Source organism: Oculina patagonica, chromosome 4 (genome assembly GCF_052425735.1).
Source record: "Oculina patagonica isolate OP01 chromosome 4, crgOcupat, whole genome shotgun sequence".
In the NCBI taxonomy this organism is placed as follows: Eukaryota; Metazoa; Cnidaria; class Anthozoa; order Scleractinia; family Oculinidae; genus Oculina; species Oculina patagonica.
Genome location: NC_135761.1, coordinates 38,042,860 through 38,069,727, shown reverse-complemented (window position 1 = coordinate 38,069,727; position 26,868 = coordinate 38,042,860). Strand labels below are relative to the sequence as shown.

At 37.6% G+C, this 26,868-nt stretch overlaps 1 protein-coding gene and 1 pseudogene across 1 annotated transcript in view; one reads left to right on the top strand and one right to left on the bottom strand.

Moving 5' to 3' along the window:
• Positions 1 to 546: 546 nt before the first annotated feature.
• The window catches only part of LOC144648420 (uncharacterized), a 28,575-nt gene continuing 2,253 nt past the window's right edge, over positions 547 to 26,868 (bottom strand). Inside the window, exons 3-5 of the mRNA XM_078507986.1 lie at positions 26,125 to 26,313; positions 25,069 to 25,181; positions 547 to 998 (exon numbers count right to left, since the gene is read on the bottom strand). Coding sequence (XP_078364112.1) covers positions 806 to 998; positions 25,069 to 25,181; positions 26,125 to 26,313 — 495 coding nt within the window. The 3' untranslated portion in view covers positions 547 to 805. The remainder of the gene's footprint in view (positions 999 to 25,068; positions 25,182 to 26,124; positions 26,314 to 26,868) is intronic.
• On the top strand, positions 2,530 to 14,015 carry LOC144647872 (uncharacterized; annotated as a pseudogene).

Genomic DNA, 26,868 nt, shown 5'->3' with positions numbered 1-26,868 from the left:
ACCTACAGGGGAAAATAGACTGAAGGAAGAGACAAGAGAACGCTCCAGGTCTCTGCTATTGTTACCATGCTATGAGAAATCTTTGGTAACTATATTTGCTGTATTACATTTTCTGTAAGCTAATTTATCACAAGTTTTTTGTGTGTAGAATTCCGAGAGCTGTTTGTAGAAGAAGCACATTTTATTAATCGATAAATCAATTAATCTAGCAAAATTCTTTTAAAGGCGAAACACCTTTTCAAAATGGATCCAAAAGATGTTTCTTTACTGAGCAACAAGTGAAGGCAATGGAGGAAGAATTTGGCAAACAACCCTAAGTGCCACAAGATAAGCGTGCAGAATGCTCAACAAAAGGTGTGATGTCCAAGGCAAATTGCCTCCTTTATTCGCTTTTTAAACAACCTCTTATCCAATAGGAAACAATAAAAAAATTTATGTACATACAGTGTATGCAGTAAGTTAGAAATTGTGATTTATTAGATTGTATATTTTAATAATAGTTGCCTTAATACATTAGTACATAATGTTTCCCTTTTCATACGTAAATTTGTCCAAATTTAAACATTTTTGATAAGTTTATAAGGAATAAAATACTCGTAGAACTTAGCAGAACTTACTATAATTTATCACTTGTGTTAAATGTGAATACATTAGCCTAAAGAATTATTTTGTTGATCTAATTATAGGATTCGTCCTACACAGTTTTTAAGAGGATTCGTCCTTGACTTAATGGATTCGTCCATTGTTTCATTTGTTGTGGTGTTATCCACTGTTCTAGGGCAGTGGCCTAGACGGTCCATTCATGTTACAGTTTAACAACAGCCGAGCTGCCATGGTGCAAGGTCATCGACAGCTCTTTGGATAAGTCCATGGTTTGCCACCATGTAAAGGCATTAGACATAATAATATGGGACGAGGCGAGTATGTCTAGTCGGAGAATGCTGGAACTTGTCAATGTTACGCACCATGAACTTGCAGGGGGATTGAGCCCTATGTACCTGTTCGCAGGAAAACAACTGATCATTGTGGGCGAATTCCTTCAGTTACACCCAGTCCTGAAAATGTTTGAGTAGGGATGTTGTATGATTGAGACACCCCTGTTTGACTTTGCACAGGTTTGGGCTTACAAAATTCAAGTGGCAATCCCAGGTAGATCGACAATTTCTCAACGCTCTCTCAGAAATCAGGATGGGCCAATGCTTGGAAGAAACTGAGTCCTACCTTAGCTCTCTGAGCTAAGGTAGGACTCAGTTAAATGACCACTGTGGCTTATTAAGCTTTGTTAAATGGCTATAAGTATTATTTTTCAATTTAGATGTATCCTTGCCACTTATTTTTTGTTCATGCTGGTTCTGTTAATCTTTTTTTTTTCATTGTCATAATGTTGTTATGGCAGTGTCTGGGGTGTTTTTCACGTTCCTTTGCAGATGCCTCCAAAGCGCTCTCAACCCAGAATCCTTCCGCTCGGACAGTTGAGATAGCAGCTGGTGGTGAGCCTCCATGGAAAAAGTCCAGACGTGCTGCCTTGCAGCCCACCACTGATAACCACGGTGGGGCGTCCACGGAAGAAGTCCAGATGTGGTACCTTGGAGCAAACCCCTGATAGCTGGAGCCCTTCCCCCATTGTTGGCACAGAGCAGTCTGCTTCACCACCAGGTGCTGCTGCAGTGGAGCCACAACTCCTCTCTCCCCCAGGGAGTTTTCGACCAATTGGTTGCTCGAGTGGCAGACAACGTAACGCGACGTTGTCTGTTAATTTACTGATAATGGTTAGTAGCGATTAAGAATCAACAAGAATCTTTCTAAACACAAACATTATCCCACTTCAAGACTACCAATACAAACGTAGGAGCCATAAAGATCACTTTGCATGTTATTGCGATTTTTTATTTATCTAAAGGAATTTGAGAACAGTAGAGTCTAGGGGCAGTGAGCAAGGAAAGGAGTGACTTGGAGCTTCGACCACACACACCAGGCTATTAGCTGGTTTAAAAGTAAGTCATAAATGTTATGTTGTTTTTAACTTAGAGCTTTCTAAACAAGCAATATGACACAGTCTTGTTTTTTAAGAGCATATCAAGCAAACAACTGATTGCATGCTGCATGAAAATCGCATGTGACTTCCATTCTGCCAGTCAGACAGATATCTATAAGTTATAACCGCAAGACATTTTGGCTATTTAAGGCAAGCCAATTTCGTGGTCCTCATTTTGGAATGTGTGGAAGAAACACTTAATAATAATAATAATAATAATAATAATAATAATAATAATAATAATAATAATAATAATAATAATAATAATAATAGTGGTAACAGTTATAATAATAATAATAATAATAATAATAATACTAATAATAATAATTTTATTTTGCTCATATTAAATTTAACAGTTGTGTTCAGATTCTTAATTAAATAGAAATAAGGTATTACAGGGATTTGTAGCCGGTAGGTTTCCAAGTTAGCTACTCTAAGAAATGTAATAATCTCAAAGGTCAGCTTGCACTCATTAAGTGCTGCAAAAGGCCCTGATGATTTGGGGTGACAACTCAACCCTACTTAACCATGGTCACCTCCTACTGACAGTCAATTCACTTTATGATGAGGCCATATACTTCACCAACGAGGAGATAAAGGCCAGGGGCAAGAGAGACATTGATGTGCAGGCTATAGTCGAAAGACAACATGTCTGACTATATTCTGGGGAGATGTGGTTTCTCTGAAGTTCATCAGCTAGCCTACTTCAACACCAGAAAGGCCTGTTTACATAGTCTGGACATCAAAATTACCACCTCAAATGGAGTTGAGGTTACGGACATAGTGCTCTTTTTTCCCCAGCAGGAATTTGAGGCTGGAGAGCAGAAAGGGGGCAATACTGGATGTGCTAGTTGCAGTGATGATGCAAGGAAGTACAAAGAACTTGCAGTTTCCCTTTCTAAACCCCACCTTACTCTCGCGGAACGGTTAAGGAAAATGCTACAGGTGCCAGCTGGAAGAAATTAAAGGAATGCTGGTTTAAAACCATTCAAAAATCTCCTTTTAGAAGAGTTAAAAAGGGAATGCAGAGCCTGGGGCCTTAAGACTGATGGAAAAAGAAATAAGCTTCAGGAGATTCTCAAAGAAGAGATTGGTGGAATTCAACGGGTCCTTGCAATGATGTTCTGTGATTACTATCTGCTACCAAAATTGCAAACATCAGAAGATACATGTAGGTTTCTACATTTACTTTATCTATGCACAATATCATCCTTTTCCTTGGTTTTTATTCTCTGTGTGAAAGGTTATAATTATTGGGAAGTTGCCATGTTTTCAATGAGCTGCCTTCATGTGTAAATTTCTTATCATTTTACATGTATATGAAATGTTGGTTATAATGGCCAATGCACATTAACTGCAGTTTAGCTACACCTGGATACACATAGTTTTCATGAATGCCTGAAAAATCTCAAAAATCTCAAATCTGCTTAAAAATATTATTTCAAACAGGAAACTACATGTATTAAGTCTTACCTACAAAACTTCTTCATGATATTGATATCACATATTGCCAATGTTTAACTGAGCTACCTTCACACCTTGCATTTCAGGACATTATTGAGTGCTCATTTGCCAGAAAGGAAAAGCTATGTGGCTGCGATTGTCGACTTGCAGCTGTCATAGTGGCTCAGTACTTAAGAGGATATAATCAAAACAATAAAATAATAACTACAGAAAAAATTGTAGATTACCATTATGAAATAAGAACTTTTCTTAGCTACTACTCTTTTGTTTTTAAAATTGTATTTGTTTTAGAGAGCATTTACGTATTTCACTTAATATGGCTGTGTCTAGAACTTTGAATCCATAGCAATAAAACATAAAAATTATGTAACTGTTTGTAGAACTGAACCAATATCAAATAAAAATAGCAAGAATAAGTAACAATTATTATTTCTCTTGCAAAAGCAAATACTAGTGAAATCATGGCTTAGTACAAGGAAAGAAAAGAAAACAATTTTCCAGCAACAGAAGTTATTATAGAAACAGAGAGCAAAGAAGGAAGCCAAAAGAAAATCACAACAAGACTAAATCTAGTAAATAGCATGATAGAGTTGGAGAAGTCCATGGAAGTCTGAAAAAGAAATTAAGGATGGTCTGACAAAGTTTGCTTCTGAAAAGGAAAGACAAAAGGCTCTTGTAACACAGCTCCAATTTAAGAAAATTGCCCCTCAAGCAAAAGCGCGGACAAAGAAACTCAGCGAGGAAATCTTTCATCAGGCAAATCAAACTCTAAAAGTGTTCAAAAATAGTATCAAAACACTAGATCTGTCAGGCCTATTATGATGACAACTCTACCAGTTTTATCCATTTCTTGTCTTACTTGTAATCGTACTTTTATGTGTTTAACTATGCTAGTTATCCATATGGGTATATAATAAATAGAAATGAGGATTTTTTACAAATATTTCTCGCCTATTTTCAGCATCCACCCGAAGATACCTCGCTAACTTAGCAGAAGACCTCAGAGGGCAGCAAACTGCAGGCTAGGAGAGAAGCAGTAAGAAAGTTACAACACAGGCAGTTTTGACGAAGACCATCGGGTAAGAATTTCTACTTTCTTGTTCTTTATTTTGGAATAATCAGACCCATAACTTTTTCACAGTTGTGTCACTGAATCATTTCACATACAGGAAATCATTGAGTCCAATAAATCAACCAAAAAGAAGAGCGATACAACAGAGAGGCAAGGAAAAGTTTCTAGAAAAAGAAAAATGATGTCGATACAAAACATCCAAGAAACACAGCTAAAAAGATGCTGCAAAATAATTGTTTGAAGTACATCTTAACTCTTCAAGATTTGCTTGAGGCAAGGACAGAGTTTGGGGAACGAAACAGAGAAGAACAAGGCCAATGGCTTCTCCACTTCTTCTCCTTTGGCCAGAAGGTAAAAAACGGAAAAAAACGACTGGAGTACGTTGTTAATAAAGGCAAAGAGGTTTGCCAAAAAGCGTGGATTTACAGTCATGGATTGTCATATGGGAGGTAACATTATATTGGTGAGGAGTGTGCTCACTAGTTACTAGTCACTTGTTAAACAATTTGCATTCATGGATGCAACTGACCAAAGAACCTTACCTGCTGGGCTATTGTGACTTTCTGCGCCCAAAGTATGTTCATTGCAGGGAAGAAATTGCCTTGTTCATCAATGCGACCACAGAAAAACAGTTTGCCAAGGGCACAATCGGCAAGCGTGTCCCAGGATTTTTCAAGAAGTGGGAATAAGGACAGTCATTGCATAGGCTTAAATCGTTCAGTTCAAATGATCAAGAATACTCCATTATTATTATTGTGGTTTTTATTATTATTATTATTATTTGTTGCCTGACTGAGTCTATTTGTTGGGACAGGCTACAAAACACCACTACCTGGATTGTCAGCAGTGTCCCATTACCATGTTTTCTAGAAGCGTTGTGTGATGTCGCATTATTAGTTGACATCAGTGACATACTAATGCTATTTTTACTATTTGTAGAATGCAGATTCCAAGAAAACAACTGATGTTGCTGCTTTCATGAATGCATCACCATTTCTTTGTCAAGCACAGAAAAGAAGTTGTACGAGTACAACATTTCAATCGCTTCTGCGTCCACGTTCTGCTGTATTTTAGCTTAAAATGAGGTTGGAATGTGTGTCCGGACAAATAAAGCATATTCTTTTGAATTATCTTTCCTTTGACAAAACGTACTTTATGAAAATTAAGCAAATGTATTTTTTTTTTGTTTTGACGGCGGTTATGACTCTTTCGCTAACTTTGCATGAAATATCACCATAAGTGCTGCAGTGATTTTCAAGTTATGGGATGGCATTTGTTGTGCTTCAAACTAAGCACTAGCTGCTTTTTACAAACAGGGTTGAAAATTCTGCAAAACTCTTTCGTCAGGCACGTTCAGCTCGGTGGCCACACACTGCCCAGACTCTTTGCTACCAATGGGAACCATGCCTGGCAGCAAGGCTCAGAGGAGAGGGGTGGGTTTAGAAAGCTGACTTTTGCACTAATAATGGTCCTTTTTAACTTGCAGAAGAGATCAGAGGGCAGCAAACTGCAGGCTAGGAGAGGGGCAGTAAGAAAGTTACAACACAGGCAAGGTGAGGAGTGTGCTCACTAGTGACAGGCTGGAATGATGGATTGTTGTTTGTCCCTTCTTAGCAAAAAAGTATGGCCATAACATTGGTCTATACCGTGATGACGGCCTGGCAGCTTTTAGAGAGAAACCACAGGAGATTGAAGAGATCAAAAAAGATCTATGTAAGATAAAGAACATCCCCAAATCTATCAACAAACGGCTCTCGGAAATTTCATCGGACAAAGAATGTTTCGACAATGCCAAAGGAATATACCAAGAAGCGCTAAACAAAAGCCGCTACAAGTACGACCCAGAGTATAGCGAATCAGATCAGCAGACATCAACCACACGCAAAAACCGGTCAAGAAACATCACCTGGTACAATCCGCCGTACATTAAAAACGTGGAAACAACCGTCAGAAAACAATTCTTTTCACTGATCAATCACCACTTCCCAAAATCTAATCCCCTCCACAAAATTTCCAACCGTAACACAATCAAATTGAGCTACAGCTTCATGCCAAACATCAAAACCATCATTTCAAACCATAACAAAACCGAGTTGAACAAAACAGAGCCGAGTGATAATAGTAAAAACTGTAACTGCCATAATCCAAACGCCTGCCCCATGGACGGAAATTGCAACAACATGAACATTATTTATCAAGCAAAAATTTCCACATTGACCGACAAAGAGACATACATCGGACTATGCGACACCACTTTCAAACAAATATACCGAAATCACATCTGTTCATTTAAAAACAAAAGGTACAAACACGCAACGGAACTCAGTAAGCACATCTGGAGCCTGAAGAACAAGATGATGCATACTGCATACAACATCAAATGGCGGAAAATAAAGCAAGTGAGGTCCTATTCAAATGTAACCAAAAATGTAACCTGTGTTTGTGGGAAAAACATTTTATAATTTGTAAACCGGAAATGTGCACTCTAAACAATACAAATGAACTGGTATCATGTTGTAGACACTCAAGAAAGTTCCTTCTGAAAACTGTCCTAATTTAAATTTAGTCTCCACCAGAAATGTCACATGACCTTTGTAAACATCGCCCCCAGTTTTTTTTATCTCAACCAATCGTAGCTTTCCATGTCTCGCTAGTAGTCATTGTTCTGTATTTTTAAATTTTGTATATCTCTTTATGTATCCGTTAATTTTGGCAGTTACCTGATGATTGCTTTGCAAGAAGCATAGAACTCTGAGTAGCATTAAAAAGATTAAAAAGTCTTACTCTAAAATTCATTTATACTGCTCTAGTTTAACTATTGTGCACTCTTACAGTCAATGAAGACTTTCTTCTACTTAATAGCATATATATATATTACAACATATACTTTAATAAAATTTTATTCAAATTGAAATACTGTTTTTTTATGTAGATGCTTCACAGGAGGTACACTCTTCTCAAGAAACCAGTTGTTCACAGCAAACCATCAGCTCTACTCAGCAGCTCAGTATTTCACAAAAGACCAGCTCAGACAAGACACAAGTTGTCCTATACAGCAATCGGACATCCATTGCATTGTAGATTTGTCGGATCCACAGTACAGCAGTACTCCTACCACACTTCCAGACAGTGTCGTACTTTCTGGACTTCAAATCTACAAAGCAGCATTGCAAACAGTCCAACCAAAGGAAATGATTACTGACACAATAGTTTTGTTTTTGTTCAAGTGAGTATATATATAGTCTATTATACTATATAGTGAGTGTGTTTATAGTGTTAATACCGGTAATAATTTTGTGCCTGCCATATATTTTATTAATTTTTGGATTCTTTTTTTAGGCAACAACCCCATTGCCAATATCCAATTGTCAGTACCACTTTATGTGGGGAACAAGTTGTTGGTCGAAGATCCTCGAGGTCAAGATATAACATGTTGTTTTTAAAGTTCAATTACTTTAACATTTAAATTGTGTACAATATTATTTGTGTACATGTTAATTTATATTAATAACTTTTTTACAGGGTTTAGCTTTAAACTTCCTACGATGACATCAAATGTTGTTTCTATTTTTTAGAATGGTTTGGTTGACATCCGCAGAGAAATAGTTCCAGAGGGACCTACTGGAGAGTGAATATGTGTTTATCCCAATCAATAGAAGGTAAGAAATATTATACAATGAACTGGCACAAATCATAACATTAAATGAAATTGTCTAACACCTGCAAGTTAAATTTAGCAACTCAGAGATTAATATATATATATATTTTAAAAGAAGATCTATTTATTCTTAAATAAAGTGCTTCCTGTCTCTTATTGATCAACACTTTCCTAAATCAAACCCACTTCACAAAATCTTCAACCGGAACATGCTCAAACTGAGCAATAGCTGCATGAGTAACATCAAATCAATCATTTCTAACCACAACAAAGCCCAAACTAATAAGTCTGATCCCACCAATGATAGTAATTGTAACTGCCGGAATTCAAGCACGTGCCCCATGGACGGAAAATGCAATGACCAAAATATCATCTACCAAGCCGAGGTCACGACATCAACCTCATTGGGCATACATACAACCTCGTCGAGAAAAACATTGTGCTTTGTGATACAGCTTTCAAGTTGAGATACAGAAACCATGTATGCTCATCGTACGAGCGATATAAGCACGCTACTGAATTGAGTAAATATATTTGGAGCCTTAAAGATAAGAATATCATTTTAAACATCAAATGGCGTAAGATAAAACAGGCTCAATCATATTCAAGTGTAAACAAAAGATGTAATTTGTGTTTATGGGAAAAGTATTTCATCATATGTAAACCCGAAATGTCAACCTTAAACAATAGAAGCTAACTGATATCTACTTGTAGTCATTCTAAGAAATTCCTGTTAAAGAACGTGCTCGCTTAACCAATCATATCTCTACATGTCACGCCACTAGGTATTGTTCTGTATTTTCAAATTTTGTATATATTCTTATGTATTCGTTATTTTTGGCAGTTGCCTGATGATTGCTTCGCAAGAAGCATGAAACTCTGAGTAGCAATAAATGTCTTCGATAGAAAAATACAACTCTTCAAATCTTTATATTGCTCTAGTTTATCTATTGAGCACTTTAATAGCTGATTAAGTCTTCAATTCATTGTCTTGTCATATTATTCAGCTCCTTTTTGTTGAGCACTCTAAAAGTTTCATCATATATTACCATGGAGAAGGTCAATTTGGGCTATTCAACGAAGAACATCCCACTGACCTCGAAAAGCGAGTACATGAAGAATTTTATCGAAAAGACAGAACACTTCCTATGGCGAATGCGCTGGAAAGCCTATCATTTTCTCAACCCTACGGAGTCATTAACTAAAGAAGCCTACGGATTAAAATCACGAAACTCGCCACCGAGAATTAGCAAACTGATTCCCTTCGAAGACGGTATGCAAGACCTCATACAAAATATTGAGTTCAAGGACGTAAAATGCAATTTTCAATACCAGATGAACAGTGACATAAAGAAAAAAATCAAGAAACCAGACAGCCTCTTAATCCCAGCAGATAAAACCACAAATTATTACACAATGAATCCAGCTTCATACGACAAGTTGATTAAAGATAATGTAACGAAAACCTACAAGAAGTCGAACGATCGTGTTGCAGAAAAATTGGACGCGCAGTCGGCCAGCATAGCTAAACGGCTCAAATTAGACGGCCGAATTGAAAAGTTAGCAAAGAAAGAGGCATTTATATTACACTAAAAGATCACAAACCCGAATTCAACGACCACCTGACCACCTTATCAACCCTTCCAAGTCTGAAATCGGCGTAGTTAGCAAGCACATCCTTGATGAAATCAACTCTATCATCATCCGCTCTACTCAAATTAACCAGTGGAAGAACACATCCAGCGTACTATCATGGTTCAACAAATTAGAAAATAAAGGGACACTCTCATTCATATGTTTCGATGTATGTGATTTCTATCCTTTCATCAATGAGAAGTTGCTCTCAAAGGCCCTCGACTTTGCCGGCAAGTACCGACCCATCAGTAGTCAAGAGCGTGACATCATACTTCACGCAAAACGCTCACTGTTGTTCAGCAATGATTCCCCATGGGAGAAAAAATCTCCAAATGATCTCTTCAATGGGTTCTTTCGACGGTGCCGAAACGTGTGAACTGAAAACCAAGGAAGAGAGAAGACGATGTAGGAACAGAAATAATGACAAGGACAAGAAAAAGCTAAGCATTCGCAATTCAAACGGAAGTCCAATATTTCGGACTTCAAATCTTTCCAGGGTTGCTCATTTCTCGACCGCTGGTCAAGTGGAATGGAAACCCTCCGTGTAACACCCATAAATGTAATACCAACCATAAAATTTAACGTAATAAAAATTGACCATAAATGTAATACTAACCATAAATGTAATAACTTTTAACCACAAACGTAATAAATCCACTAACCATAAATGTAATGAAATTTGCCCATAAATGTAATAAACTGAACAACCATAAATGTAATAAGGCTTAACCATAAATGTAATAAACTGGCTACGACTTCCAAGTAAAGGGCCACAAACTTGTCATTCTCTTTGTGCACTTCTCACTTCAGGAGACGGGATTTGTGCATCAAGTTAGTATTTTAACCCAGAAACCAAAACCCATATAATTATGGTCTGTGAACATTGAAAAAGTACCCAACTATGATTAAAACGTCAATATACCAGAGCGTTTGAAATACTGGGGGTTTATGGCATTCCATCCATTTGGAGGAGCTTGAGGTTCTCTTTGAGTCAAGACGAATTCAGTCAAACATTACTTTACAAGGAATATGCCTGCTATAATTTTTGTGGTTACTGGCTCTTTTAGTAAAGCCAGTAACTCTATGTCAACGGCTCTGTAAGATAGATGGTCCATCCGTGCCTTTTTTTATTTGTGTAACCGCTGGCCGAAACATACTGAAAATGTATGGGACATTGCAGGCTCGTTTTCTCATGTCCATTTGACCAAACAAGAAAATGGTGTCCTATTCAAGGCAATGTTTTTTCCTGTTAACGATTAAAAGGCATCTTTTGAAGTCTAGAATCGAATCGAATCGGAGCAAGGAAGAGAACCAACAACAAACTCAACTTACGTATGGTACCGGGCCAGAATCGAACCCGAGCCGCATTGGTGGGAGGCGAGCGCTTTTACCACTGCGCCATCCCTGCTCCCCATAAAAACAAGGAAGAAAGGAGAAGATGTAAGAACAAAAATAATGACAAGGACAAGAAAAAGCTAAGCATTCGCAATTCAACTGGAAGTCCAATATTTCGGACTTCAAATCTTTCCAGGGTCGCTTGTTTCTCGAACCCTGGTCAAGTGGAATGGAAACCCTCCGTGTATCACCCATAAATGTAATACCAACCATTAAATTTAATGTAACAAAATTAGGGGATCTGTTTGGTCCAATACAAGACGTCCTAAGTGACGAGAATAAAGGTAAAAAAGATAAAAAAGAAAGGAAAAGGATGCAAAAAACTGAAAACCAAGGAAGAGAGAAGACGATGTAGGAACAGAAATAATGACAAGGACAAGAAAAAGCTAAGCATTCGCAATTCAATCGGAAGTCCAATATTTCGGACTTCAAATCTTTCCAGGGTCGCTCATTTCTCGACCGCTGGTCAGGTGGAATGGAAACCCCTCCGTGTATCACCCATAAAATTATCAGCGTGTTGCTAGTCATACCTACCACCAATTGGAACTGGTCTCAAAATGGTTTCTAATTTCAAAGTCAAAGCCTTTCCTGGGAGCTAGTCTAGATAATATTCAGAAATGTGAGTGTTCCAACGGTTGCCCAAACAAAGTTGTTGAATATAAATGCCCCTGGAAACACAGAGATCTACACCAGAAAGAAGCCTTCCTTACCCCAGAAATTAGTGGCATAAGAAATGGTAATGAGTTTGCTTTGAAGCCTTCTTCAAAGTATTACTTCCAACTTCAGCTTGAAATGTTTGTCAGTGAGCTGATCTTGAATGTCTTGGTAGTGTGGACCAGAAAAGGAATCTTTACTGTTGAGGTCCCCTACAACCCAAGCTTCATGTCTAATGTATGTTTCAAACTAGAGAAGTATTGGATCAGTCAAGTTCTTCCTTTCATGATGATTGAAGTTTCCAAAACAGTATTTCCAGGTAAATGATAGACTTTTCTATTATTCTTACAATTAACTTACACAATCAATTCTCAAGCACAAAACACAGATAAATATCTATCCATACATATTACAATATATACTTTAATTAAATTTTATTCAAATTAAAATACACTGTTTTTATGTAGATACTTCACAGGAGGTACACTCTTCTCAAGAAACCAGTTGTTCACAGCAAACCATCAGCTCTACTCAGAAATTGGTGGCATAAGAAATGGTAATGAGTGCTTGGCCTACTTCAGTTACTCCACTTCACTTGAGTGTCAGTGGCGTCGTCGGTGGTGGACGGGTCTCGGGGTCCCCTACCCCAAGCTTCATGTCTATGTAGTTCAACTGGGTTGGATCAGTCGCTTCCTTTGGGGTTCCACAGTTCCGTTGATGCTCTTTCCTCCCATCTCTCCCCAATCTCATCATTCTCATCTCAGGGTACACTCTCTCCAGTCACAACATCACTCTACTCAGAAGCTCAGTATTTCACAAGAGACCAGGGCCGGGTTGTTCAGCACGATAAGCTAATCCGGATAGTGTGAGTTGTAGTACTTCTCTTGGGTCTGTCTTCATCCATTTTTGACATTGACTTACCTTAAGCTCCACAAACATGCAAACTTTCACGAATACCTTCGATAACTTTCCTGGTTAGTGTTAATCGCTCGCACCCGGCCAGCTCAGAAGTAGACACCAGCACTTTTCAAGACACCAGCTGCCCTAAGCAATCAGACATCCATGACATTGTAGATTTGTTGGATCCACAGTACAGCAGTTCTCCTACCACACTTCCAGACAGTGTTGTACTTTCTGGACTTCAAATCTACAAAGCAGACTTGCAAACAGTCCAACCAAAGGAAATGATCACTGACACAAAAGATTTGTTTTTTGTTAAAGTGAGTATATATATAGTCTATTATACTATATAGTGAGTGTGTTTTTAGTGTTAATAATAACTTTGTGCCTGCCATATGATATTTTAAATTTTTGGATTCTTTTTTTAGGCAACTACCCCATTGCCAATATCCAATTGTCAGTAGCTTTTTCTATACCACTTTATGTGGGGAACAAGATGTTGGTCGAAGATCCTCGAGGTAAAGATATAACATATTGTTTTTAAAGTTCAATTACTTTAACATTTAAATTGTGTACAATATTTTTTGTGTACATGTTAATTTATTTCAATAACTTTTTTACAGTATTTAGCTTTAAACTTCTTACGATGACACAAATCTTGTTTCTATTTTTAGAATGGTTTGGTTGACATCCGCAGAGAAATTTTTCAAGAGAGACCTACTAGAGAGTGAATATGTGTTTATCCCAATCGATAGAAGGTAAGAAATATTATACAATGTACTGGTACAAATCATAACATTAAATTTAGCAACTCAGAGATTAATATATACACTAACATCGGTCACAGATTCCTCACCCTTGTAGATAAACACTTTCCGAAAGACCACAAGCTAAGGAAAATATTCAACGGCAACACAATAAAGATCAGCTATAGTTGTATGAATAACACTAAGCAGATTATCGACAACCACAAAGAGGGCATTTTACATTCATCCAAACACAACTTTGACCCCAAAGATAACACAATTAACAAGAAATCATGCAACTGCCGACCAAAGAACTCATGCCCACTGAACGGAAACTATCTATAATCATCTGTCATCTACCAAGCAACCGTTAAACGTGACGATAATAAAACTTCTCAAACATACATCGGACTTACAGAAAATATGGCGACTAAGAGTGATATTTATTTGGAACAATGTAAGGGATTGGGGGGTGGCGGTTAGGGCTGCCCTTACCAGCCAACGTGGTAGTGGCATTCAGAGTAACTAGCTACATGCTACTCTAAAATTCGAGAGTAAATAAAGTTTATGTATGTATGTATATATGTATTGTATGTAGGTAGGTAGGTAGGTAGGTAGGTAGGTAGGTAGGTAGGTAGGTAGGTAGGTAGGTAGGTAGGTAGGTAGGTAGGTAGGTAGGTAGGTAGGTAGGTAGGTAGGTAGGTAGGTAGGTAGGTAGGTAGGTAGGTAGGTAGGTAGGTAGGTAGGTAGGTAGGTAGGTAGGTAGGTAGGTAGGTAGGTAGGTAGGTATGGTCACTGGCATGTAGAAGTTAACAGCATTTAACCTTCAACAACATGAAAAAGGGAAAACAAATCCTTTTGAAAAGAATCACGAGGCCTCAAAAAGGAGAATGAAGCCCTAATGAAAAAGTGCAATATGGAAACAACTATTAAAGAAAAATACTTATGATAAGATTGAAATATTTCCTTATAAAACACACCAATAAAGCTAAATAAATGCACTTAAAAGTGAGGCAATATGGACCCAACCAGCCAAAGAACCTACTTGCCAGACTACATTGATGGCTTGTACCAAAGGATAAAGACCACACCTCCAGAGCAGCGAAGGAAAAAATACTTGTTAGGGTATAAAAAAAATTATTTTTTTTTTTCCTTTTTTTTTCCTCCCACCATTTTTAAAATTATTAAAAAAAAACTTTTATAAAAAAAAAAAAAAATTTTTAAAAAAATTTTATTATTCACCACGCGATTCTCTCTTCTTCTACCCATCTCCTTTCATCTTGTCTTTTAACTTTGATCCGGACAACGTTAATTAAATAGCTGTATATTAAGATCTTCAAATGTATCATCACCTTTTTATTAAGCTGTTCATAATTTTAGTCTTGTTTTAAGCTATAAGTTTTTAAACTTAATCATTAATTTTGTTTTTATAGAAAAAAATACAGTAAGTAGCGCTTAACATTAGATTCATGCACTACATGTTTGTGTATAAACTCAGATGAGATTCTTAGCACCCTTTTTAACTGAATTCAAAATGCAGTTTACATTTGTTATGATCAGAATCTCAGAAGTCTGATAATCAATGCCAAATGTCTCATGAGTAAACAATTATTGCTTTTGGTTTCTTTTTTAATGTTAAGCAGTTGGAAAGTCTGGTTCCTTTGTCCTTTATCAAAGGGATCATTGTACAGTAGAAAGCCTTCCGCCTGGTGTGGGTTAAAAAAAACCCTATTGCCATGAGACACCGCAGTGCAAAGCCAACATGGAAGCAGCAGATGCCATTTTAATTCTAATAAATAAAACTACTGGAGATCAAAGCAAGAAGAACAACCAAAAAGACACCATCCCATCTTCCATCATGATAAGGGATGATACGGTACAAATTACTCTAAAGAAACTTCCAAGTGAGGCTAAAGTAAATTATATAGACAAAAAGACTGCAAGTTAACCCAAGAGAAGCCTTTTCCTCTGTATTGGTGCATGGGCCTTTTTTATTAAAACTCTTGTACTGCTATGTGCCAAAATACAATGGGCATAAAAATAAGCAATTTTGCTAAGGACCTCATCTTTAATCAGTTAAGCTTTACATCAATCAAGCAAAACTATTGTCATTTGAAATAGTAACTTTGGTAGAAACAGTTTGGAAGCAGTTTTTATTGCTTTATGATCCTGCCATGCTCAAATGGTAGTGGGCAAAACTGCAAGTGGAAAATCGACTTAACAAAGATTAATCCAACAACTTCTTGAAGGTTCCTTTTTATCCAGTCCTCTGGAGGGAGTGTTCGTCAAGCACTCAATGACATCTCAGCTCATCCAAATACGCTGACAAAGGTTTGGGTTGACACCTTCCAGAGTGGTAGCAAACAGGCAATTCCGAGTAACAGCTGCAAGCCGAAACAGCATCTACAGGTATTTCATTTCTTTTGTACCAAACAAAAACAGCATTATTCATCCCTTTAGTAATGGGAGGTAAAGCAATCAATCAAGTTGCATAAATGTATTTCATGCTTGAAAACTTAGTTATTATTATGTTATTTTGAGCCAAGATTAAGTATGAAAATAAAAAGTAAGGATTAAGACTTCAATAGCGCAGCTTTTAAATACAATGGTAAGATGTACACACAAAGATCTGCCACCGTGTGCTAAGACTAAACCTCGCCAGCCAGGGCAAACGATCACGCGACAGAGAGGTAGCCTTCTGTTTACTAAGTGGCAAGCCAAGCGAGACGTGGCATTTTTATCAACAAATGTTTCACCAGAAGAGCCTCCCCGTACCATGCAACGCAAAAAAAAATATCAAGATTCCAAAGCCATGTGTCTCAGATATTTACACGGCAAATATAGAAGGAGTTGATGGAGCCAATCAATTTTGTCCGTATTATACTGTAGGAAGGCAGTCACGAGAGTGGCATAGATATATTTTTTTGGTTACTTTTTTAATGTTGCTGCCTGTAATGGCTATATTCTTGAATGTGGGCACCAAAGGGGATGCCATTAGGGGAAACGATCACAAGCCACTTTTCATCTTGAGTTGGGGAAGTGTTTGATAAACAGCTTCAACTGCCAAAAGCAACAAGTGGCAAGATCAAGAGCCCCAAAGAAATCACCAAGCAACTGGCATCAAAGGCCGAAAAAAGTGTGTTAAGTGTAAATCTTCTGGCCAAGAAACAGCGAAAGGCTATCCTGTTGAAACCAGAAACAAGTGCCAACAGTGTGGTGCTGCATTGTGTTAAGTGGGGTGCTTTGACGCTTATCACTGTGAAGACGCTAGTTTTTTTATTTCTGTTGTAGCAAGTGAAATAAACCTGTAAATATGCCAAAAGCACTGGATATGACATTTATTTTCTTTATATAAGCAAACTGTTTAATATCTTTATAAGCATAGGAGGGTTAATGTAAGAACATAAAATATATGAATTAACTGAATTTTGCTTGACATAAAAGAGATAATTGCTCACTGCTTTTCTTACTTCACATTAAGATTTTTTAAAATGAGAGATTGGTATACAAGAGCAGGGCCTCTTTTGATGTAACTAACAAGATGTTGTGTTCCTCATATCATCGCATTGCTTAGTAAATGAAAGATAAGAAATAGGTGTTGTTTTTTGCGAAATGCAGAATTGTATCTAGGTATATATACAGGTATACCTGATTGTATTGTTAAACTCCCTGAAGAAGCGTGCGCTAGTCACACAAAACGCGTAGGAGAAAATAAAAAAGTTTTACAACTCAAGTAGTTCGCAGACGTGCTGCTCACTGGTTTTACTTTAAAAAAATTCTGTACTCGTACCAGAAGAAGCCACATGGCGAACGACACTGAAGGTAGCAGCGCTAGTTCAACGTAACGTCGCCGATCAAGCAACGAAGACCACGTTTCACTACCAACCGGCAGTCCATCCAAGCTTGATTATACAATCGAAGCTATTCTAAGAAAGAAAGTTCGCGAGCGCCAGGACATCAAGAAATCCCATTCGAGTCTTTTGGCAAGAATCAAGCTTCTTGAAAAACATAAAGCCGACGGCACGATCCCTTCAGGCCTTCGGATTCATTGCGTCAAAGCCAAAGGCCCAGATGCTGAAACACTTCAGGTGAAGTTTGATGATATCATCTGCGATGCACAATCTAAACTTCTGGGTGCTGCCACCGATAGTCTCCGTGTCGATGTGAAAATCCACCAAGAGGCGATTCAAGAGCGAGAAAAGGACATAGATGGTACCATCGCTCAGTGGTTTATCCATCTCTCAAAAGAAAAAGAAATCACCTCCAGCCAAGTGGAAGTTTTTTTTTTTTGGCCCCAATAATAAAAAAAAAAAAAAAAAATAATTAAAAAAAAAAATTTTTTTTTTAAAATTTTTTAATTTTATATTTTTTTTTATATTAATATAAATTTTATTTTTTTTTATTTTGTAATTTAAATTTAAAATTTTTTTTTTTTTTAACTATATTGTAATGCGCAATTGAAAAATTTTAAAAAGAAAAATGCAATATAAATAAATTATTATTATTATTATTTATAAATTCTCGTCGGAGCGGCTGCATAACTTTAAAAATTTCAGCACCCATTTCTGCGCACCAAAGTGCTTTCTTCTATTTAAGTTCTTGTCTTGTGATTTTTAAGTCTTGAAAACTAAGTTTAGGAATATTTGTAATTGTGAACGTGAGTTCAGTTCACTGATAATAGAACTAATATATTTTGATCTGTCAACCGTGGGACACTCGAAGAAAGTAAATTTTAAGTTAATACTAGAAGAAAGCAATGATGGAAATTACAAAGAAGATGTCAAATTAAATTAGACTATTGGCCACTTGCTGTTCGACAGCTGGAGTACCTCAGCTCTGAGCTAATCCCTGCCAGCCATATTCTCTACAGAAGCAGCAAATAAACAAATTAAGAGAGGGAGCAATGGGAGTTGGGTAGAAAATAGCAAAGCCTGATTCAAGGCTATTCAAGAGAAAACTAATGAAGTAGTCAGCTACTTTGACCTACATACCCAATCACACCAGGAAAAGGTTTTTTGAGGATGTTTTGCAAGATTAATTGCAAAAATTAGTAGTTAAATTATATCTTGATTTAGTGGCTTTTAAGGTTTAGGTAATTAGTACCGAACCTTCTAGAAAATCTAAAATATACCAAAAATAACTATAAATAAAGATATTAATTGATTAAGAAGCCAAGCTTAAGATCACGTTTTTTATAGCCACTGAACTGAGGCGCGGCCAGCACACATTTCTGCACACCAAAGTGCTTTCTTCTATTTAAGTTCTTGTCTTGTGATTTTTAAGTCTTGAAAACTAAATTTAGGAATGTTCGAATTGCCAACGTGAGTTCAGTTCACTGTCCGTGGGACACTCCAAGAAAGTAAATTGTAAGTTAAGACTAGAAGAAAGCAATGGTGGAAATTACAAGAAGAAGATGTAAAATCAAAGTAGACTATAGGTGGCTTGCTGTTCGACAGCTGAGTACCTCATCTCTGAGCTAATCCCCGCCAGCCAAATTCCCTACAGAAAGAGCCCTTCACACTATCAAAACTCCAAGAAACCTCCTTTCACAAGGTACTCAAGCCAGTGTCTGGTGTCTGTGATTATTGGTATCGTTATGAATTTGCTACGTCTCTGGGTTAAATTTATTGGCACCAACACCAACCAATTGCGCATTTGATTATTGTATAGAAAATGCGCAATATGAATATTAAATATTATTATTAAATATTAATAACTGGAGAGAAGACAGGCAGCCATGCCAGCTGCTGCATGAGGCTTATGAGGATGATTATGAAGAAAAAGAGTATGCCATTATACATAACCAATGGGCTGATAAAAGCTTTGCCATATTATACCTCACATATTTGACCATATTTAATGTATCCTCATGGGCAATGATCTATTACATTTCAATATTGCAGTCATTAATTCTAGGCAATAGGGCTGAAAATGAAGAACAAGAAAAATGTGAAAATTTTCATGAGAGATCTAAGAAGTCCAAACAAGAAAGCTTGGAAGAAAAAGCAGGATGTTCAAGAGGAAACTCATAGAAGTGAACTTCCTTGAACTAAGTGCCCAGTCATAATGTTTGGAAAAAAGATCAAAGATGTCACCTACCACACAGGATTGATATCATAAACCACACTTTACTTTAAAATCATAAGAATTTACTTAATTGTTTAATGTGGCTAAATGTAATTTAGGCTAAGTTAACCTCGAAGCAATGCTCTCCAGCATCCCTTGGATGAAGCCTGCCTGCAACCTTGGCGGTTCGCTGGGGCACTCTGTGACACCGATACGCAGTAGGCCGTTACCGCTGGCCGCTTAGAGCTCGGGGTGGCCCCAGGGCCTTCGCAGGGGCTCTTCATGACCTTTCATGCAGCGTGTTGTTCACTATCATTCGCAAGCTCATTTCGCTAGCACAGTTGCTCGCAAGCTTCGCTATTTTTGTCAAGTTTTCCGCCTTGTTCGTTTGCTTTTCTGTCGTTTACGTAATATGGAGGGCGAATCCGGCACTACACGCCTCACCAAATTCTCCCTGGCAAGTTCATCGATCTGGGGGATTTGCTGTTGGCGAATATTAGGCAGAAGGAACCAGAGTCGCAAGTTAACTTTGGCGGTCATTTGGTCATCACACCTTCGGCGAAGAAACATCGTCGTAAGATCGACGACATTGTATCATGGTCCGAAGCATTTTCCATCTTCACGCTGATTTTAACCTCTTACTTTCCACACCGCTGGAAAGACCTAACTTGCTACAAGCTGCTAATTTTGCAGACGCAGCGCCATTTTAGCGGTCGGGTATGGCGTGCCTACCACATAGCCTTTCGCCAACACGCAGCCGCGACCAAGCTGGTGGACTGGTCATCCATGAACTCTGAGCTTTTCAACTTCCACGCGGCCGGGACTTCTCTTCGTCCCGGTAGAATGCAGGTCAACTCAAATTCATAATAACAGGGATCCATATTCGCAGTCGTCCGGTCGTCCGAGACGACTAAAACATCGAGACGACCAAATGATAAACGTCCGCTGGACGCTAAGTTTGACTAATAAAAAAAACAATAATTTCTTTGCCCTTTTAATTCAAAAAAATCTCTTCGCAAAAATATAATTTTGGCCGCCATCTTGGCTGATGCGGTATTTTCATCAATAAATCATTGCAGGCTAATTTCAAGCTCTCAAAAGCTGATTTTTTACTGCAGCTGCATCCGCGAAAACACGAGGCGATCGCATCAGCTGATGTTTTGATCAAAATTTGCCGTTATCTTGGTCTGGCGCCGCCAGCAAAGAAAAAAAGCAATGTTAACACTTCAGAAAAACAAACAAATATGAATAAGAAGAGCAAAAGCGTTCTTTTCTTCCGTGGTTGCAGTCGAAGAGGCCCTGGCTTTCATTTGTGCCCGCATCATACGCTTCCGCAACATCGCAAGCCGCTTGGGGGCGTGATGTTTTGTGAAATTTGTAAACCGGCAGCCAAGGTAGACAAGTAAAAAGTCTCATTAACAAATACTTGTGAATCAAACTTTATTAAAACAAATTTGTTGTCTTGAAGATTTCATGTATACAATGTTACATACATGTGATAATAATTACTTGTTGTACGGTCGCCATTCTTCACTTTTCAACGGGCAAGTAAAATTTTGCCAGGGCAAGTACCGTAAAAACTCGTGTATAAGCCGCACTTTTTTGCCGAAATTTTGGGCTCAAATCGTGGGTGCGGCTTATCTACGAGACCATTGCATGCAATTTTACAGGGCATCCGACAGGACGCGGTGGTGCGGCCGTGCGGGTCCACATAAATCTGCATAAATCGCTCACACTGATCCTCCGCATCTTCTGCGCATTTTTGCGCATAAAACTGAAAAATTGCTCCATATAAGCGACAAAGCAGCTCTTTACTATCCTCACAAACAAAAAAAACAAGGAGACTGATCATTTTGAAAAAGTTTTTCCTCTCAAAACAGCAACGAAAACAACGCTTTTCGTCCGTGAATAATTTAAAATCCCCAGGCGTTCCACGTGTCTCTTAGCGATGGGCCTGGATACTAGTGCCTGGTTACTAAGCTACGAACGCTTTCACGAACACAGCGCAAAATCAGGTGCAAAATTTGATGTAAAACCTGCGATGAACGAAGAAATATCTGTCAACGAATGGCAGAAAAAGATAAAAAATGTTAAAGTTGGCAGAAATGATGTTTATTCTATAAAGTTCTAAAATCTGGGTAAGACTGAAGTGTTTTCCGTTTATGTGTTTATCAGTAGTATATCCTGCACATCGATCGAAAAGGCTCAAGGAATCAATTAAACTTTTATTGATTGTTGAAATTTCCTCATAATCCAGCATTTTTTCACAATCAACTGGACATTTTTCCGCCAGGTTTTATTTTTTTCTCAAAATCATGCTTGCAATTTGGGGGTGCGGCTTATCTACGATTGCGGCTTATGCACGAGTTTTTACGGTATGTCATCTTGCATACTTGCCCGGCTGACAACTTGGAGAAAAACGAATATGGATCCCTGTAATAAACTTATTTTATTCATTTCTATATATTTTATATAGATCAGATCAGCTTATCTCAGCCTGTATAAATAGTTTTTGTTGTAAGTAGATGAGGTATCATTTTTTTGTTTCCAGCAGATAAAGTCATTGATATACTGCCACATCGATTCAGAAACAGGCAATAAACTGCTGGGATAGGTGTCTTTTCCCCAATGTAAACTGATGAGCTAGATGCGTTTCATCAGCTTCTTCTTACACATAATGTAGAACAGGAAGATTGAATGGTTGAAAAATAGAATTTCTGGGGATTTCTGGTGAATATGAATTAGCTGAGACTAAATATTTCTGAGCAACAGGCCCTGGGCCTGAGTGTACTAGCACTCAGGGCCTGAGTGCGGCGTTTATTTGAGGGCGGTGTTAATTTAAAACTTAGTTTATTTCTTGCTAACAATAGTATGGTAACTGAACATTTGAATTTTCAAAACAGAAAAATGTTTTAGTGCTTTTCTGAAAAGATGTTTTCAATATTTTTTTGAGGCATCCTCAAACTTGATTATTACTGTATATGCTTTTTGACTCTATTAGTGGAAGGGTGATGTTTATTAATATTTCTGCCCTAACATGCAGCGCTTATTCTAGGACAGGGATTATTCGAGGGAGGCGTTTAATCCAATAAATATGTTATAGGAATAATTTTAGTATTAATGTGAACTTGACAATCGGACACTCTACGATGTTCAGCCACTTTGCCTTGTTAACTTCAGTACAATACAAAAAGCAAACACAGAAAGCAAATTCATTTGTGTGAATGCTTTTATGGCTAAGTTGAAACTGAAAAAGAAGGTTGCCTGCCTGTGGTAATGTTGTTCAATTGGAAAGGACATCAGAAGTTTTCTATAGTTCTTTGACAGGTAAACCACCCAAAAACAGTTAAAGCGAGTATTTCTTTTCTCTTTTCCTCAATTGTGCCATTTTGTAGGAATTATATTATTTTTGATTAATCAGACGAAAAGTTGCGATTTGACATCAATCAATATATATATGCAAAATTACAACATCACATAATATCAAAATTCCTGTTACTTGTAGGTTTGCATTGGTTTAGCGTGAGGAATGAAACAACAAAACTTCCAAATTATGGAAATATTTATTGATGCATTTTGTTCAATTGGGCAATTCCAGAAAATATCCATACACCACAACATACGGCTTCAATGTTTAAACCCCCCCTTGCCCTCCAATTGAAAAAAAAAAGATTTCTGCTTACCCTTGTGAAACAGCTACAACCTACAGAAATTTTACATTACACCAAACTGCTACAGAACATTAAAATAAAAATATTGTGTGATATAAGTTTGTACACTCGGAAGATATTACGATCGAGGGCGATCGCGTGCTCTGACACATACGCCATATAGAATTTGAGCCTGCAGGGTCAGCAGTTAGGCCCAATCCTGTCACGCCCAATCTCTCTCAAAGTACAAAATCAAGCAGGCGTTCCTAAAGAAATGCGAGTTTTCGCCGTCCAGCCAACAAAAATGCTTACAGTACATATGCGAACAAAGATCTGTTCGTATTTTATTTGATATTCATCATCAAGAAATTCATGAATTTATAATAATAATAATAATAATAATAATGTTCTTTACCCAGGGAGCTCACATCACCAAAGGTGTTATTCAGTGAGGCCCTGCAAAATAATAGTTAAAAATTTAAAATTAAAAGATTAAAAAAAAATAGTTTAAGAATTAAAAAAGTTACATGATAAAAAAATGTATAGTATTAAAGTTCACAATAAAAGGCATAGGATAAAAAATTTAGCTAAAAACTACATTCTTCAGGGCTTGCTTAAAAAGTAAAATGGACTTAATGTCTTGTATCGATTTGTCTAGCTTATTCCAGTCTGCAAGTCCTTGGTATAAAAGGCGTTGCTTGCCATAATTTCGTCTAATCCTCGGTAAATAAAAATTGGTTTTGCCACGGGTATTATAAGCATGAATGTCATAGTTTCTCTTTGTATCAAAATTAAAATCTATGAGGCCATTTACATATTTGAAAACGAAAATGCAGCGGTGAAATAACCTGCGTTTCACGAGTGTTGGCCAACCAAGTGCATTTAATGCTTCTGTAGACGAGGAAAAACTTGGTAAACTAAGAATGGTCTTGGCAGCCTTGTTTTGAAGTAACTGTAGTTCACCCATTAGGGTAGCATTACCCTTATCGCCCCAGATAGTATCGGCGTAATCGAACAGAGGGCAAACCAGGCTGTTGTACAAAGTAGTCCGCGTTTCAAGAGGCAGCAAGTGTCTAACTCGTTTCAGCAAACCAAGTCTTTGATTAATCTTAGTGGAAATGGCTTCAACATGGTCGCTCCAAGTCATAGTCTTGTTTATGGTTATACCAAGATATTTAAAGGTATCGGTGTATTCGAGTGACGAATTATCAATAACGACATTGATATCATTACAAGATCTAATCTTATGGGGACTACCAATTAAGATAAACTTCGATTTAGAAATATTCAAGGTTAGACGATTTGTACTAAACCACGAAGAAAGTTTAGACAAGTCCTCGTTTATAATTTGATGTACAAACCAAGTTTTATCGGCTTTCTTTAACACATGCCAGATCTATGAATGCTTCTCCTGTATCCTGCACTTTCGCGATCATCATCAGTGTCCCGTCGTTCGGTCGTGCTTCATTTACGAACTGGTAACATTCACAAAATTAAAAGTTTTAGCCTTTAGAATTCCAAATGTAAGTACCCCTCCATGCCTCGGAATTCCAAAAAGCTGTCCGTCGTGGTGTATGAATATTTTCTGGAATTGCCCATTCAGAATGTTTTCATTATAATTATCTAACACTGATAAGCGTCACAATGAGGAATTTTATACTCAATAAAGAGAATAAAAACTCACTTCAAGGCGTTCAATTCCAATGGTTATCTGTCCTTTTGCATTTGAAATGGTTGATATGCAATGATTTTAATTTTGAAGAACAAAGCTTTTATTTGGTTATTTGACTCACCACAAAATGATTTCACATCCTTTGACTTTTCCAGGTGGTATACAGCATGTTCCACTGACAACAGGCATGATTGATTTTATCCACTCCTTAATCCAACCAGATTGCAGGATTGCCTTCGTGCAAAGAAAAAAATAAACCCTTAAGCCTGGTTTTCATTACGGACGCAAGCACAAGTGTAAAGATAACAGCTCTTATTTCACCGTGAAAATGGCTTCGACTCAAGCAATAGCACAAGTGGATTGCATTTTGATGCTTGTGCTTGTGCTTGCCACAAGCACGAGCACAAGGATCAAAATTTGTCCTTTTCTCATGATCGCGCTTGTGCTTGCGTCAAGTGAAAACCAGGCTTTATCATACAACTTGTTAAAAACAAGGATGACGGCTAAACCAGGAGTCAGATTAAACCACCAATATAGCAATTAACAGAAAAAAAAATGGAACAATATTTTGGACCAACTCCAACGTATCCAATCGAACACAAATTGTTTGATTGGATTTGGTAATTAAGCATAATCAAACTCACAATAAATATTTGGTCAATTAAACAAAATAAAATGGGACGTTAAATTACCAAACAGTCAACAATGAAACAAAATCGAATGCCGAATACCAGAACGTTTGTTCACTTCCTTCGTAAAAATATTATATCAATGTAAGCGAGTGTTAATTCAACCAAACTGGAGAACATTTTCACTTCTGAAGTAGAAAGAAGCACATTCCCACCAAGTCAACAACAACTGCAATGATCCGAGTCAGTGCGGTCGATAATCTTGACGTGGCTTGCGAACAGAGGCAAAAGATAAATAGAAATGACCGGTTTTTTTTCTTCTAGGCAGGAAAGAGGTTCAGAATTACGACGGTAATAAACAGGGCTGCAAGAATTAGGAGAGTCCATTTTCATCCGCGCGCGAGTGCGTTCACGATCGCGAATGTAAGCGAGTAAACCGGCTAAAAAAACACCAAGATGAAAGAAAAACAGTAGCGGTCTGCGAAAGAAGACTTCATTTAACACTGCAGAGCTGAAGTATAGGTTAAAATACAGAAAATTCAACTTACCTTGAGCTTGCACGTACAAACGAACGCTCCTTGAAATATGACCCTCTTCTCGTCTTCTGTTGCTGTTCCCGGATGACTAGTACCCAGAGTCCACGCACTTTTTACGACAAACGTCACGTGCGCTAAAGTCACGCGAGGAGCAGGAAACGGCGAACGCGTGACAAGAAGGATATCTCTTCCATTCCCTCCCTATTTAAAAAAAATAAGAAAACATAACAACGAAAAACACTTGATCGCAGGTTAGTAATAGGTATGTGGCTTCGCCGAATACCTTATTGTTACTTATTTTCGCAGGACTTAATTTTCGCGATTTTAAAAGACCCGCGAAAATTTATTTCAAAGCTATTGTATTTTTCATGTTAATTACGTATTTTTCGGCCAAATCGGGAAAATTAAGTCCCGCGAAATATGCCCGTTCCATTTTCGCGAAATTAATTGACCCCGAAAATAAGTAACAATAAGGTACATAGCACAAAAATAACTGTCTCAGCCTTGGACACGCTCGCCGGCTCGCCTGTACATGTTGTCCCATCCTGGGTTGCAGACTATTCAAATTTATTTTACTTGTAGTTTATCAATCGTCTTAATTTGGAAATGATATATTAATCCTTTTTTTTTTCTTTCTACAAAGCCATGATTACGAGCAAATAGCTTTCCACACAAATTTTATAAAGTCAAACATTCCATAAACTGCCTTCTACTATCACAGCTGAGTCTGAAGGTCTCGTTGTGTTGGCTTGTTGC